The sequence below is a fragment of the Mobula hypostoma genome, chromosome 5 (assembly GCF_963921235.1).
Source record: "Mobula hypostoma chromosome 5, sMobHyp1.1, whole genome shotgun sequence".
Classification (NCBI taxonomy): Eukaryota; Metazoa; Chordata; class Chondrichthyes; order Myliobatiformes; family Myliobatidae; genus Mobula; species Mobula hypostoma.
In genome coordinates, this window is record NC_086101.1 from 141,652,537 (window position 1) to 141,668,179 (window position 15,643).

A 15,643-nucleotide genomic window follows, 5' to 3' on the forward strand; every position below is an offset into this window, starting at 1 on the left:
TCATATCTGACTTCCAATCTAAATCTTTCACCTTCTGTCCATTTACAGATCCAGAGAAAATGACATTGAAGTATTTCCAGTCTCTAGAGGAAATAAAATCTGCCATGATGTCTGTGTTATCAGCTGATCCAAGATCCATATATCGGAGGACACAGTGCCAGGACATGCTCTTTTATTTCACTCTGGACACTGCCCACATCACCACTTGGTTTGGAGATGGCTTTACTGAAATCCTCAGGATAAAACCTCTGAAAGAGCCACCTGACATTGGAACTGTCAAAGTTTAAATTCTTCTAGCTGAAAACATTGCACTTTCAATAAAATACCAAACCTTTACTAACAATTTTCTGTGATCAGTTGCAATACTGCTCGAGCAAACACATAGATTTTACGAAGTGCATTTCCATTCTTATTTCATTGAATGACCCTCATTTTACTGTTATGAAGTTGTGGGGCTTCAGTGATGTTGCAGACTTCCTTGTGAATATAAGAATGTATAATTAGCTTCAGACTGGAAACAGTTTTCTGTAACCTGTTCTCTAATCCTTCATCTGAAGGAAATACTCATGAACCACAGTATTGTGATTTTAATATTTATTCATCATTAGGTTTGCACCACTTTTCAGGCAACAGTATTGGTTTCTATCAGTAACTTTAATTTCAGTAATATACTTATTTCTTCTGCAGAACTGAATTATATAAAATTAATTTGGTAACATTTCTTTGTAAGTTTTATCCATAATGTTGCTATGTCATTTAGGTTGTGGTAACAAATTTCACTCAGTTCCTCAGAATTGTATCATTTATTTTCTATCAGGGATGATTGCTACCAGTTCTCTCAGAGCTGTGATTTTTTGACTTCTTTTGTTCAGCAATTGGAATTTCTAATATCAAACAGGATTGAAGCAACATGGTATACATTAAGTCCTTATTTGTGAGGGAAAAGGACACAGATTACAAAACTGCAGATGCCATTAAGGCCACTGAAAGTGACACAGAGGCTATAATGACAGACGGTGGTCAACCAGTCTTTGAATATAACTTCTGTGTAAGTTTCAGCACTAGACTTCAGTTTTAATCTGTATGTAAACCTATCTGTGTTCCTGATGTTCCAGATCCTGGCTCTGACCACATGCTGTGGACCCCAATTACAAACCTGATTCCCGAATCATGTTCTGAAAACCAACCACAGCTTCAGGTTTTTTTTTTGAAGTCTCAGACATGTTTGCTGTTCAGAAATTTTTCAAAATTATTATAAGATAAACTAGATAAATTTACTTTTTACTTAGAAAATGTGTATTTCTTAAAACCTGGTGTTTTTTCTATTTTTCCCTAAGAGGATTGCAGAAAAAAAGTACTTGCATTGCACCTCTAACAGCTATAGTTTACAGCCATTACTGAATTTTGGATTGGCACTTACCCATTAAAGAAAACATGGTAGTCAACATGCACATAGAAAATCACAAATATAAATGAGCTAGAAGTTTAATGGACATTTCATTGGTGAATATAATGGCCATTAAGAATCTGGTAGTATTTCCCAACTCTCTGTATTTTATAATCTGGTTGTAATGCATTAGAACATAACAGCATTTCTTCACATAAAAAATGCTTATGCCAACATCTCATCAGAAAGATGGCATAATTGGCAAATGGCCCATCTGTCAATAGTTCCCTAGTATGTCCTTTCACTTATATCTTGGGCTAATATTTGGTGATCGAGTTCACCTTACTAATCACCTTACTAATTTGTTGGGCAAATTGACTACTCTTGTTTCCTGTAATTTAAAACCTCAGTTCAAAAATATTTCACTGGCTGTGACCTGCTCTGGAATGCCCAGAGGTGCTGATATAAGGGTGGTTCCGTATGGCATGTGGCTGCTTTTAATCTTTTAAGCTTATCAATTTAATCACATGGTTTCTTTTGGCAAGTTGTCAGTTGGCTAGGTCATATGCCAAAGCCACAGTTCCTTATTGTTTTAATGCTAAAAATGCAAATTTTGTTGTGAATTTATACAGATGTTGAAAGTAAACAGACTAGAAACTAGAAGAATTGTATCATGTTGCAAGTAACATAACAGTAAGTGTTCCAGCTGTGGGTTACAGGAAAATAAAATGTAGTATTAAATCTATGAAAATGCTTGCTGCTTTTTCTTGCAACTGTACAAACATGAATTTGAGACCTCAACAAAGGATGGTCAAGAATTGATAAGGAAAGGAACAGATGGACATTATTTACTTGGATTTCCAGAGGACTTGCCCATAAAGATGTGTAGAATTGGGGTGTTGTATTAGCATGGATATAGGATTGGGTAACTAACAGAAAGCAGAGAGTTGGGATGCATGGGTGTTACTCTGGTTGGTAATCAGTGGTGAGTGGTGTGGTGCAGGGGTTGGTGCTTAACCCATGTATGTGTTCATGATATGCATTAACAATCTGGAAAAGGGGACCAAGTGTAGTGCATCTAAGTTTGCTGATGACACTAAATTGAGTGGAAAAGCAAATTGTGCAGAAGATACCAAGAGTCTGCAGAGAGATATAGGTAAGTGAGTGAGCAAGGGTCTGGTAGATGGAGTACAATGTTGGCAAATGTGAGGTCGTCCAGTTTCGAATGAAAAATGAAAGAGCAGATTATTTAAATGGTGGTGAATTGCACTGTGCTGCTGTGCAGAGGGACTTGGGAGGTTGGTTTGCAGGTGCAGCAGGCTATCAAGAAAGCAAATACTATGTTGGCCTTCATTACTAGAAGGATTGAATTTAAGAGCAGGGAGGTTATGCTGCAACTGTGCAGGGTACTGTTGAGGCCGCACCTGGAGTACTGTGCATTTCTGATTTCCTTAGTTGAGGAAGGATGTACTGGCTTTGGAGGTGGTGCAGAGGAGGCTCACTAGGTTGATTCCAGAGATGAGGGAAGTTAGACTGAGGAGAAATTGTGTTGCGTGGGACTGTACATGCTGAAATTCAGAAGAATGAGAGGAGATCTTGTACAGCATATGAAAAATGAAAGGGATAGATAATATAGAGACATGTAAGAGTAGAACTTGGGTATATAGCTTCAAGATTTGGGGGAGTAGATCAAGATGGAAATGAGGAGAAACTGCTTTTCCCAGAGGGTAGTGAATCTGTGGAATTCTCTGCCCAATGAAGTAGTGGAGGCTACCTCAGTAAAAATATTTAAGACAAGGGTGGATAGATTGTAGGGTAATTAAGGGTTATGGGAAAAGGCAGGTAGCAGGAGATACTTTGCCAATACTGGTGCCAATGTCCCACCGATTCAAACTCACTTCTTCCACACCAATCTGAATCACACATTTAAGCTTCTGATCTGGTTAACCTTGTGCAAATTTTGTATGTACAGTAGCTCAAGTCACAATCCAGAGATTATTGCCTTTTTGGAACTGTGTTTAATTTAGTCCCTAGCTGCTCAAGTTCCCTCAATAGAACCTCTTTCCTCATACTTCTTATGTCATTGGTTTTCATATGGTCCGTGACAACTGGATCTTTACCTTCCCTCTCCAAATTACTGGGCAAGTCGGATAAGATTTCCTGAACTTGGGCATCAGGCAGTCAAAACAGCACTCAATCCTTGCGACAGAGAATTGTCTATTCCCTTGAGTATACTATCCCCAATTACAACACAATTTCTCTTCTCTCCCAGCTCTTCGATGGCTCTCCGAACCATGGTGGCATGGTTCAATTGCCCATCTTTCTTACAGTCCCAACTCTCATCCTCAAAACAGCCAAGATTTACTCATCTCATTTCCTTTGTAACCATGTTATTCAAACACTGAAATTACATTCTATCATCACGGATATCCATAAATTCCTCATGCACAACACGCTGGAGGAACTCAGCAAGTCGGGCAGCATTCGTGGAAATGAACAGTCAACGTTTCAGGCCGGGACCCTTGGACCTTGGCCCGAAACATTGACTGTTCGTTTCCACGGATGCTGCCCAGCCTGCTGAGTTCCTTCAGCGTGTTGTGCATGTTGCTTTGACCCCAGCATCTGCAGAGTATTTTGTGTTTCTGTAAATTCCTGTCACCACTAGTACAACCCATCACATGTATTTTGTCTGCTTTATCTGTAGAAGACGAGGTCATCTTCTGTCTTAGCTTCCCAGCCTCCAGACTATTTCAAGGCTGCTACTGCTAATCTACTGTGTCCATTAGATTGCTGCTCACTGATCAGTTAGACAGACCACCTATTTGTCTTTCCTTCTATCCATAGAAGCAGGCATGAGCTTTTGCTTGTATTGCAGGTTTCCCCAAAGTACAGGATTCACTCTATTCCTCAGACTTGTGCCAGGAACATATGGCTATAGCAGTGGACCCCTTGCACAAGGGACATGTTTTTACTGGACTGTTCTTCACCACCTATCCATATCGACACGATTTCCCAGAGGTAATCTCCCAACTCTTTTTTTTTTACTAATGTTTCCCTGCGGCTAGTTGAGTGCTGATCAAACTGTACTACATTTTCCCAAGAGGTAACTTTGCAGCAGCAAGCCTGAGTGCTGAAAGCAGCATGAACTTATAATATATTGATAGGGAACAGCATACTGAGACAGTTAATGTTGAGTTCTGTTCATTTGAACTAAGTAAGTATTTAGAAGGCATGTGCACTTGTGCTGTTATGCGCGTGTGTGTCGGCAGTGGGGTGGTGAGGAAAAAAAGGACGCAGCCCTCAGGTATTGAACTGAAACATTGAAGGTAAAGTTGTTTAAACAAAAGAAAAACATTTTCTTTGTTGTTTGGGCATTAACAGTTAGCTCAAAAACAGCATTAATCAGGGAAGCACACACAAATGTTGGAGGAACTCAGCAGGTCAGGCAGCATCTATGGAAGGGAATAAACAGTAGACATTTTGAGCCAAGATTCTTTGTCAGGACCTTTGTTTATTCTCCTCTATAGATCCTGCCTGACCTGCTGAATTCCTCCAGCATTTCATGTGTGTTGCTCTGGATTTCCAGCATCTGCAGAATCTTTTGTGTTTATTAAATAGGAAATCCTGGCAGCACTATTCTGTGAGCCTCCCATCTGAAAGTCTAAGGTCCCTCCCAGTGTGCAACCTTCACAAGCAAGTTGATAATGACACATAATATGGTTTTAATGGCATTAGAAAGGGTAAGGAAACATTCAGCCCCACATCTCAATGAGCTAGTGTTACAGATGGAGTAAAGAACTGTTCCCAGAAGATTCATCACTTTAAGAACTTGACAAGTAAATATCTGATTCAAAATTACCTCAACATCTTCAACCAAGGTAGTTTAGATTAGAATAAAAGCAGTTTGATTCTATGACAGTTTTTAGTCAGCATTAAGAATATAATAACGCAAAATAAATTCAGTAGGCAGCTTACTCCTTTAAAAAAGCAACTTTAGATATGTTGGAAGTATTTTAATAAATTGGAATTTAGTCAATGGGGCACAGTTTCAAATGCACCTTTGAAACCAGCAACTTCTACTGTCTAGGACAAGGGCAGCAGATACATGGGAGCATCACCACTTCCATTTCTTCGTCCAACTCATATTAAACTTGGAGAAGGAGAAGCACCTGCACAGCCAACAGAAGTGTGTCTTGAGTTTTCAGCTGCCTGCCGATTTAATTCACGAGCACACTCCCACTCTGACTTTGCTGGCGGGCCTCCTGCACTGTTACACTAAGACCCAAAACAAGCTTGAGAGACAACTTCCCATCTTCTGTCTAGACAGAAATGCAGCCTGCAGGGCTCAATATCAAATTCTCTCCCCCCCCCCCTTGATAATTCATTCTTTCATTCTATTCGCAGTCAATTTTGTCTGCTACTCCTTGGTTTTTCATTATATCTTCTGGTATGTTGGGTATGACCTAAAAGGCTGAACTATACAAGAGCAACATATTATAGGGACAAAGAAACTTAATAGCTCCTTAAGTAATATCAGTTTTTCATCCTATCAAAGAAATGGTGGAAATTTGCCTTGTTGTACCCATTGCCCTCCACTAGACTAATTCGTTCCTCTCTTCCCCTATTCTGATGAAGGGGCTCTCATCTGAAATGTTAAGTTTCTCTTTCTACAGTTACTGCCTGACCTGCTCAGATTTTCCAACATTTTTTGTTTCAATTTCAGATTTCCAGCATTTGCAGGGTTTTTTTTGAGTTTCTGTGTAGCACAATGACTTAGAAGTTCATCAACATTCCTTCATGATTACTATGTCAAATTTCTTGAATTGTCTAACCAAATGACTGTGGGAGGCACAACGCTGTAGATACTGGAATCTGGGGCAAAAACACCAAACTGCTCGAGGAACTCAACAACGACGAAAGGAAATGGATAGCCAACATTTCAGGTCGAGATTCTTCATCAGATCAGACTGGGAAGGAGAATATATGGTAGCCTTATCTACCTTGCCCTCAACCCTTAATCATTGCACAACCTGCTTGGTTAGAAATAAAACACTATGTATCTATTTACGAAACAAAGTACTTCCCAAAATCAAGAAAAATGTTAACATAGAAACATAGAAACATAGGTGCAGGAGTAGGCCATTTGGCCCTTCGAGCCTGCACCGCCATTTATTATGATCATGGCTGATCATCCAACTCAGAACCCCGCCCCAGCCTTCCCTCCATACTCCCTGATCCCCGTAGCCACAAGGACCATATCTAACTCCCTCTTAAATATAGCCAATGAACTGGCCTGAACTGTTTCCTGTGGCAGAGAATTCCACAGATTCACCACTCTCTGTGTGAAGAAGTTTTTCCTAATCTCGGTCCTAAAAGGCTTCCCCTTTATCCTCAAACTGTGACCCCTTGTTCTGGACTTCCCCAACATCGGGAACAATCTTCCTGCATCTAGCCTGTCCAATCCCTTTAGGATTTTATACGTTTCAATCAGATCCCCCCTCAATCTTCTAAATTCCAACGAGTACAAGCCCAGTTCATCCAGTCTTTCTTCATATGAAAATCCTGCCATCCCAGGAATCAATCTGCTGAACCTTCTTTGTACTCCCTCTATGGCAAGGATGTCTTTCCAAAACTGCACACAATACTCCAGGTGTGGTCTCACCAAGGCCTTGTACAACTGCAGTAGTACCTCCCTGCTCCTGTACTCGAATCCTCTCACTATAAATGCCAGCATACCATTCGCCTTTTTCACTGCCTGCTGTACCTGCATGCCCACTTTCGATGACTGATGTATAATGACACCCAGGTCTCATTGCACCTCCCCTTTTCCTAATCGGCCACCATTCAGATAATAATCTGTTTTCCTATTTTTGCCACCAAAGTGGATAACTTCACATTTATCCACATTAAATTGCATCTGCCATGAATTTGCCCACTCACCCAACCTATCTAAGTCACTCTGCATCCTCTTAGCATCCTCCTCACAGCTAACACTGCCACCCAGCTTCGTGTCATCCGCAAACTTGGAGATGCTGCATTTAATTCCCTCATCCAAGTCATTAATATATATTGTAAACAACTGGGGTCCCAGCACTGAGCCTTGCGGTACCCCACTAGTCACCGCCTGCCATTCTGAAAAGGTCCAGTTTATTCCCACTCTTTGCTTCCTGTCTGCTGACCAATTCTCCATCCACATCAATACCTTACCCCCAATACCGTGTGCTTTAAGTTTGCACACTAATCTCCTGTGTGGGACCTTGTCAAAAGCCTTTTGAAAATCCAAATATACCACATCCACTGGTTCTCCCCTATCCACTCTACTAGTTACATCCTCAAAAAATTCTATGAGATACGTCAGACATGATTTTCCTTTCACAAATCCATGCTGACTTTGTTTGATGATTTCACCGCTTTCCAAATGTGCTGTTATCACATCTTTGATAACTGACTCCAGCAGTTTCCCCACCACCGACGTTAGGCTAACCGGTCTATAATTCCCCAGTTTCTCTCTCCCTCCTTTTCTAAAAAGTGGGGTTACATTAGCCACCCTCCAATCCTCAGGAACTAGTCCAGAATCTAACGAGTTCTGAAAAATTATCACTAATGCATCCACTATTTCTTGGGCTACTTCCTTAAGCACTCTAGGATGCAGACCATCTGGCCCTGGGGATTTATCTGCCTTCAATCCCTTCAATTTACCTAACACCACTTCCCTACTAACATGTATTTCGCTCAGTTCCTCCATCTCACTGGACCCTCTGTCCCCTACTATTTCTGGAAGATTATATATGTCCTCCTTAGTGAAGACAGAACCAAAGTAATTATTCAATTGGTCTGCCATGTCCTTGCTCCCCATAATCAATTCACCTGTTTCTGTCTGTAGGGGACCTACATTTGTCTTTACCAGTCTTTTCCTTTTTACATATCTATAAAAGCTTTTACAGTCAGTAACATACACTGACAATTGCTCCCCGTTACAAAATGTCACTGAAATGAATTATCAGTTTGCCCATGCACAAAAGCAGCTGCTCTTCTATGTTACTGACAACATTACACGAAAAAGCTATGTTTGCACTTAATTGTAACTTCAATTTATATTGTACTTTCAATAAGGCAAAACAACCTGAAGTGGTCCTCTGTGGTATTATCAGCCAAACATTGATGGTTTTGATCTAAAGTTCACATTTCAGAGAAATTGATCAAAAGCTTGACCAGAGGGTAGATCTAAGGTGTATCTTAAAGCTGGATGAAGATGGTAAGAATTCCTGTGTTTTGGCCTTGGCCCCTGAAGACACCATGAACAATTGTGGGACAATTAAATATAGGAAAGGTCAAAAGACCGAATTTAGAGAAGATGGGGGAGGTTTATGAACTAGAAGGAGATAATAGAGATTTGGAAGGTTGAGATTTAAAAAAAGGGAATTGAAAATGAAGACAATAATTTTTAAAATTCTAGCATTGCTTAATTGGGAACCAAATGAAGGATGACCACAGGACATGATAGGTGAACAAGATTTGATGCAACATTGAATGTGGGCAACAATTTGGATGATATCAAATTTATGGAGGAAAAAATGAGGGAGATTGCTTAAGACCATGGTGGAATAGTAAGGTATAAAAACAAGAAAGTTGTTATTATATGAGACAGGGAGATGTTAAATATGAAAATAGGTGATCTTTGAAGATTGTTCTATGGGTCAAAGATGACAATAGAATTGTAAACACAGTTTCAGAGAGGGATTGATCCATTGCCTGGGAACAAAAATGATGGCTTTGGTCTTTCAAGATTTAATCAGAGGAATTATCTGCTCATCCATCCCGATTGTTGGGCAAACAGTTTGACAATTTTAGTACACTGCAACTGTGAAGAACTAGTGGTGAGATAAAATTGTGTGTACATGTCATTCCACTGAGATGCAACACTGAGCGTCATAGGAAGTCATTCCTGCCTGTGGCCATCAAACTTTACAACTCCTCCCTTGGACTTATTTCCTGGCATAATTTACATATTACTATTTAATTATTTATGGTTTTATTACTATTTAATTATTTATGTTGCAACTGTGACGAAAACCATCAGGATCAATAAAGTATGACTATGACTATGTAAGTCATCCTGCCCTGTTAATAGGAAAACTGAAATGTTACATAGAACATAAAGCACAATACAGGCCCTTCAGCCTACGATGCTGTGCTGGCCTTATAACCCACTCTAAGCTCAATCTAACCCTTCTCTCCAGCATAGATCTTAATTTTTCTATCATCTATGTGCCTATCTAAGAGTTTTTCATATGTCCCTAATATACCTGCCTCTACCACTACCCATTTCACTGTGTTCCACACACCCACCACTCTGTCATCCACTCTATATTTTCCTCCAGTTACCTTAAAATTATGCCCCCTCATTTTAGCCGTTTCTGCACTAGGAAAAATTCTCTGGCTATCCACTCAATCTATACCTATTATCATCTTGAACACCTCTATCAAGTCACTTCTCATTTTCCTTTGTTCAAAGAGAATAGTTCTAGCTTGCTCAGCCTATTCTCATAAGCCATATGCTCCATAATCCAGCAGCATCCTGGCAAATCTCCTCTGCACCCTTTCTAAAGTAGAATGAGGCGACCAGATCTGAACATTTTAAGTGTGGTCTGACCAGTGTTTTATAGAACTGCAAAATTACCTCCTGGCTCTTGAACTTAGTCCCCAATGAAGGCCAGCATACCAGATGTCTTCTTACCCACCCTAACAAAATGCACGTCAAATTTGAGGGATCTATGGACATGGACCTCAAGAACCATCTGTTCCTCGCATAATCCTCTCATTAACTCTGTATTCTGCCTTCAAGTTCGACCTTCCAGAGTGAATCATCACACTTTCCCAGGTTGAATTCTTCTGCCACTTCTCAGCACAGCTCTGCATCTCGTCAATAACCTGTTGTAACCTATGATAACCTTTACCCTGTCCACGACTCTACCAACTTCTATGTCATCTGCAAACTTACTAACCTACCCTTCTGCTTCTTCAGGCAAGTCTTAATAAAACTCATAAAGAGCAAGGGTGCTAGAACAGATTCCTGTGGAACCTCACTGATCACAGACCTCCAAAGGGAATACACCCCATCCACTACCACCCTCTGTCTTTTATGGGCCAGCTGATCTTGAATCCATCCAGCCAATTTTCTCTGGATCCCATGCCTCCTGACTTTTTGAATGAGTCTATCATGGGGAACCTTATTAAATGCCTTACTAAAATCCACGTACACCACATCCACTGTTCTACCTTCATTGTTTTGTCAATTCCTCAAATAATTCAATCAGATTCGTGAGGCATGACCCACCCCTCATAAAGCCATGCTGACTATCCCTAATCAGACAATGCTTCTTCAAATCCTCATAAATCTTGTCTCTAAAAAGGTTTTCCAATAATTTGTCCACCAATGAAGTAAGACTCACTGGTCCATAACTCACAGGGTTTTCCTTACACCTTTTCTTGAGCAAAGGGACAATATTTGCCATCCTCCCTTACCATCTGGTACTACTCCCTGGCCAGAAACACACAAATATCATTGCCAAAGGCACAGCAACCACGTCCTTTGCTTCCCATAATAACATGCAGTATATCCTGTCTGGCCAAAGGGGACTTACATTTCCTAATGTTTTTCAAAAGTTCCACCACATCCTCTTTCTTAATGTTGACATTTAGCATACAGCCTGCTTTATACTGTCCTCACAAGTATCAAGGTCCCACTCACTGTTGAATACTGAAGCAAAGTATGCATTATGGACCTTCCCTTCCTTTTCCGTCTCCAGGCACTGATTCCTCTTTTACCCCTTCAGTTATCCTCCAGTTCTTCACATATGTGTAGAGTGTCTTGGGGGTTTTCCTTAATCCTACTCACCAAGTCCTTCTCATGCCCTCTTTTAGCTCTTCCAAGTCCATTTTTTCAGCTCTTTTCTGGCTACACTGTAACCCTCTAGAGGCCACTCTGATTATTGCTTCATAAACTTTAAGCTTCTTTCTTACTCTTGATTAGATGTTTCACATCTCCTGTCAGCCATGGTTTCTTCACTCTACCATCTTTTCATTGCCTTAGTAGGACAAACCTATCCAGAACCCCATGCAAGATCCCCCTAAACAATCTCCACATTGGTTGCGCATTTCCCTGAGTACATCCCTTCCCAATTTATGTTCCTAAGTTTAGTTCACTTTTATTTGGAGATACAGTATGGAATAGGCCCTTCTGGCCCTTTGAGCCACACTGCCCAGCAACCCATGATTTAACCATAACCTAATTATGGGATGAGTTACAATGACCAATTAATCTACAAACTGGTACGTCCTTTCGACTGTGAGATGAAACCAGAGGACCCGGAGAAAACAACTCACACATTCCACAGGGAGGATGTACAGACTCCTTACAGATGATGTCGAAAATGAACTCTGAATTCCAATGCCCCAAGCTGTAATAGTGTCATCTTAACCACTACAATACTGTGGAGCTCAGTTTCTGCACTATGCATCATAATTTCCCCTCCCTCAATTAAATACTGGCCCTTACCATCTTCTCCAAGGGTTTGCTGAAGGTCTGGAAATTGTGATCACTCTCTCCAAGTTGCTCACCCACCGAGAGATCTGTCACCTGATCTGGTTTACTGCCTAGTACCAGATCCAGTATGGGTGCTCCTCCAGTTGGCTTGTCTACATAGTGAGTCAGGAATCCTCCCTGGACACACCTAACAAAATCTGCACCAACTAAACCTTTTGCTGTAATAAGGTGCCAATCAATATTAGGGAGGTTGAAGTCACTCGTGACAACAACCTTGTTTTATTTTGCACCTTTCCAAAATCTGCCTCCCAATTTATTCCTCAGTGTCTCTGTTTCCATGAAGGGGGTTGTGTATAGAATACTCCCAATTGAGAGATTGCTCCCTTCCTGTTTCTGACTTCCATCCACAATGACTCAGTAGACAATCCCTCCACAATGTTTTCTGTGGCTATGATACTCTTCCTGATTAGCAGTGCCTATTTTCTCCCTCTTTTCCCTCCCTTCCTGTTCATTTTGAAACATCTAAACTCTGGAACATCTGGCAGCCATTGCTATCTTTGTGGCAGCCAAGTCTGACCCATGCTCTACGTTCACCACCATTGTTCTTAATACTTGAGTTCAAATGGACACACCCATCCCAATTACTGAAATTTTTCCCTATCAACTGCTTATCTTTCCTCATAGTCTCTCTACATATGGCATCTACCTGTACACGAACTGTCCCATTCTCAGACCTATCACTCTGGTTCCCATTTTCCTGCTAAACTAGCTAAACTAGATTAAACCCTCCCCAACAACTCTAGCAAATTGGCTGTCAGGGACATTGGTCCCATCAAGTTCAGGTATAACCATCCTTTTTGTACAGGTCATTCATTGCCCAGAAATTAATTAAGGATGTGAAAGAAACTTTAGAAATGGAAGTCTTTCTTTTTATTGGAACATGTAAATCTAACATGAAAGTGAGCACTTATGGTCAAAACATCAACTCAGAGTTGAAAATGCATATCTTTCATGTAAAAGAAAGATGCCTTATTAATGCCTGAAAGTGATTTATATCAGAAAAGACCAAATTTCCACTTTTAAATAATTGGACATTTTTGAAACTTATCTAAATAAGTGATAGCTAAATAGATACTGGAAAATTCCCTCAGGGTAATGAACAAGTTCCATTTTTACAAACATCTATAGGTCTGTTTTGTCCATAAGCCAGAAAATAAACAAAAGTCACTCAATAGTGTTAATACACCACTACAGAATCATAATGAATAGCATTAACTCGTTCATATGTAGGGTACAACCATAGGTCAGGCATTTGTAATTCGGAGGTAGTATGTCGATCTTGTTAAGTGGATACATTAAGATTTTCCAACAGCCATTTTATCCATCTTGCAACTTTATTTGTCTTGCCTTGGCATGCATCTTAGTAGGTACGTAGTTATAGAATCCTTATAAATTTTGCCTGAGTAATGGTAATTCAATTGATAATACAAACAATGGATTTAGGATATTCTTAGATTGCAAAGTATTGTGCAACAATTAAACCTTATTGTGCTTAAGTGAAATTTCCTCAAAATATATCAGATATATTCATTTTACAGGAACCAGCCATATTTCAATCGCTCGTAGTTGGACATAAGGTTCAAGAACAGCTACTTTCCTTCACCCATCTTCAGTTCTTGAACCAACCAGCAAATACCGAACCACTACAGTTTGGCAACATTGTGATTACTTTGTTTACTTTACATTAAAATAGATAATGATCTGATTGGCCTTGTAAAAAATTGAGCAAACTTTACATTTATTTTATTTTTCTTGTGAATGCTGCTAATATGTTATGTAATGTATCTGTGCTGACTCTGCAAGTAAATTTCCCAACGCACACCTGTACATGACAATAAACTTGACTTGACATTTCAGTCAAGGTCATTAGCCATTTTCATGTTTAAATCATTAAGAGAGATTTTCACTTGATTACAAACAGGTATTACAAACACTTGAAAGTTTTTAACATTAACATTTCTGTATTCTGGTATCCAATCAGAATAAGACTTTGGTAGGTAGTTTTGAAGCTCTATAAATTTAATTAGCAACTTATAAAATATATAAATATTTAACTGTATTCAGGCCTTCTGTCACTTCCTAATTGCAATTCATTAAATTAATCTTGATACCAGCTCTGCAAAAGGTAATAAGAAGGATAACGTATTGGTAGCAATATGTAGTCAATAGTATTCAGTCTATGGCATGAAAACAGTTCACCCTTGCAGTCCAGTCAAACTCTACTAAGCATAAGTTGAAAATAGAAAATATTCTGTAGCTAAAAAGATTGTTGTATTTGAATACACTTCATGGATTTAATAGGATCCCAGTCTAAGGGAATTAACATGCTGAAACAATCAGTCTAATATCAAGTTTGTAGGATTCTAATTACTGTTGCTGTTCAATCAGACCTCTGAACCCTACAAGGTTTGTAATGTTACAACAATGAGGATGTGTTGTTTTAGATTCTCCGAGAGGGAAATTTCTCCCCATGACCAACAGAAGCTAGAAACATAGAAAACCTACAGCACAATACAGGCCCTTCGGCCCACAATGCTGTGTCGAACATGTACTTACTTTAGAAATTACCTAGTGTTACCCATAGCCCTCTATTTTTCTAAGCTCCATGTACCTACCCAGGAGTCTCTTAAAAGACCCTACTGTATCCGCCTCCACCACCGTCGCCAGCAGCCCATTCCACGCACTCGCCACTCTCTGCGTAAAAAACTTACCCCTGACATCTCCTCTGTACCTACTTCCAAGCACCTTAAAACTGTGCCCTCTCCTGTTAGCCATTTCAGCCCTGGGAAAAAGCCTCTGACTATCCACATGATCAATGCCTCTCGTTGTCTTATACACCTCTATCAGGTCACCTCCCATCCTCCGTCGCTCCAAGGAGAACGGAGAGCGCGGGGAAGTTTGGCGGTTTAGCTTTGGAAACGCGGGATGAGTTATGGACATGAGTCTCCGGGTGAACAAGTACCGGCCGACGTCCCTGAGCAAACCGGATTATCACAGGGAGCAAGCCAGTCAGCTCCTTAACCTAGTGCAGTGTGGCGATTTCCCTCACTTACGGTACAGTATATGGACCTTCAGGCTCAGGAAAGAAAACCAGGATAATGTGTTTGCTTCGTGGGCTTTATGGCGCAGGAATAGAGAAGCTAAGTATTGAACATCAAACAAATACAGCACCATCTAAAATGAAACTGGAAATAAGCACGATAGCAAGCAACTATCACCTTGAAGTGAATGCAAGTGATGCTGGTAACAGTGGCCGAGTGGTTGTTCAAGAACTATTTAAAACAGTAGCACAGTCTCAACAACTTGAGACAAGTACACAGAGAGACTTCAAAGTCGTATTACTATAGAGGTTGACAGCCTAACAAGGGATGCCCAGCATGCATCGAGGAGCACAATGGAAAAGTACATGTCCACATGCAGATTAATTCTTTGCTGTAGCTCAACATCAAAAGTTATTCCTCCTATTCGTAGCCGATGTCTTGCAGTCCGTGGTCTCTGCACCTAGCATTGAGGAAATTTGTCATGTCCTAAGTGGAGTTTGCAAGAAGGAAGATCTCATACTTCCTCAGGAATTGACTCGGAATATTGTTTAATTGAATAAAGTTTGATCGGAGCCCGAGGAAAGCATTGCTTATGTGTGTGACCAATGA

General features: G+C 40.2%; 1 protein-coding gene and 1 pseudogene across 1 annotated transcript in view; both read left to right on the forward strand.

Moving 5' to 3' along the window:
* The window catches only part of trmo (tRNA methyltransferase O), a 38,217-nt gene extending 36,101 nt beyond the window's left edge, over nucleotides 1–2,116 (forward strand). Inside the window, exon 6 of the mRNA XM_063049105.1 lies at nucleotides 49–2,116. Coding sequence (XP_062905175.1) covers nucleotides 49–287 — 239 coding nt within the window. The 3' untranslated portion in view covers nucleotides 288–2,116. The remainder of the gene's footprint in view (nucleotides 1–48) is intronic.
* Nucleotides 2,117–12,867: 10,751 nt separating this feature from the next.
* On the forward strand, nucleotides 12,868–15,637 carry LOC134346308 (replication factor C subunit 3-like; annotated as a pseudogene).
* The last annotated feature ends 6 nt before the right edge of the window (nucleotides 15,638–15,643 follow it).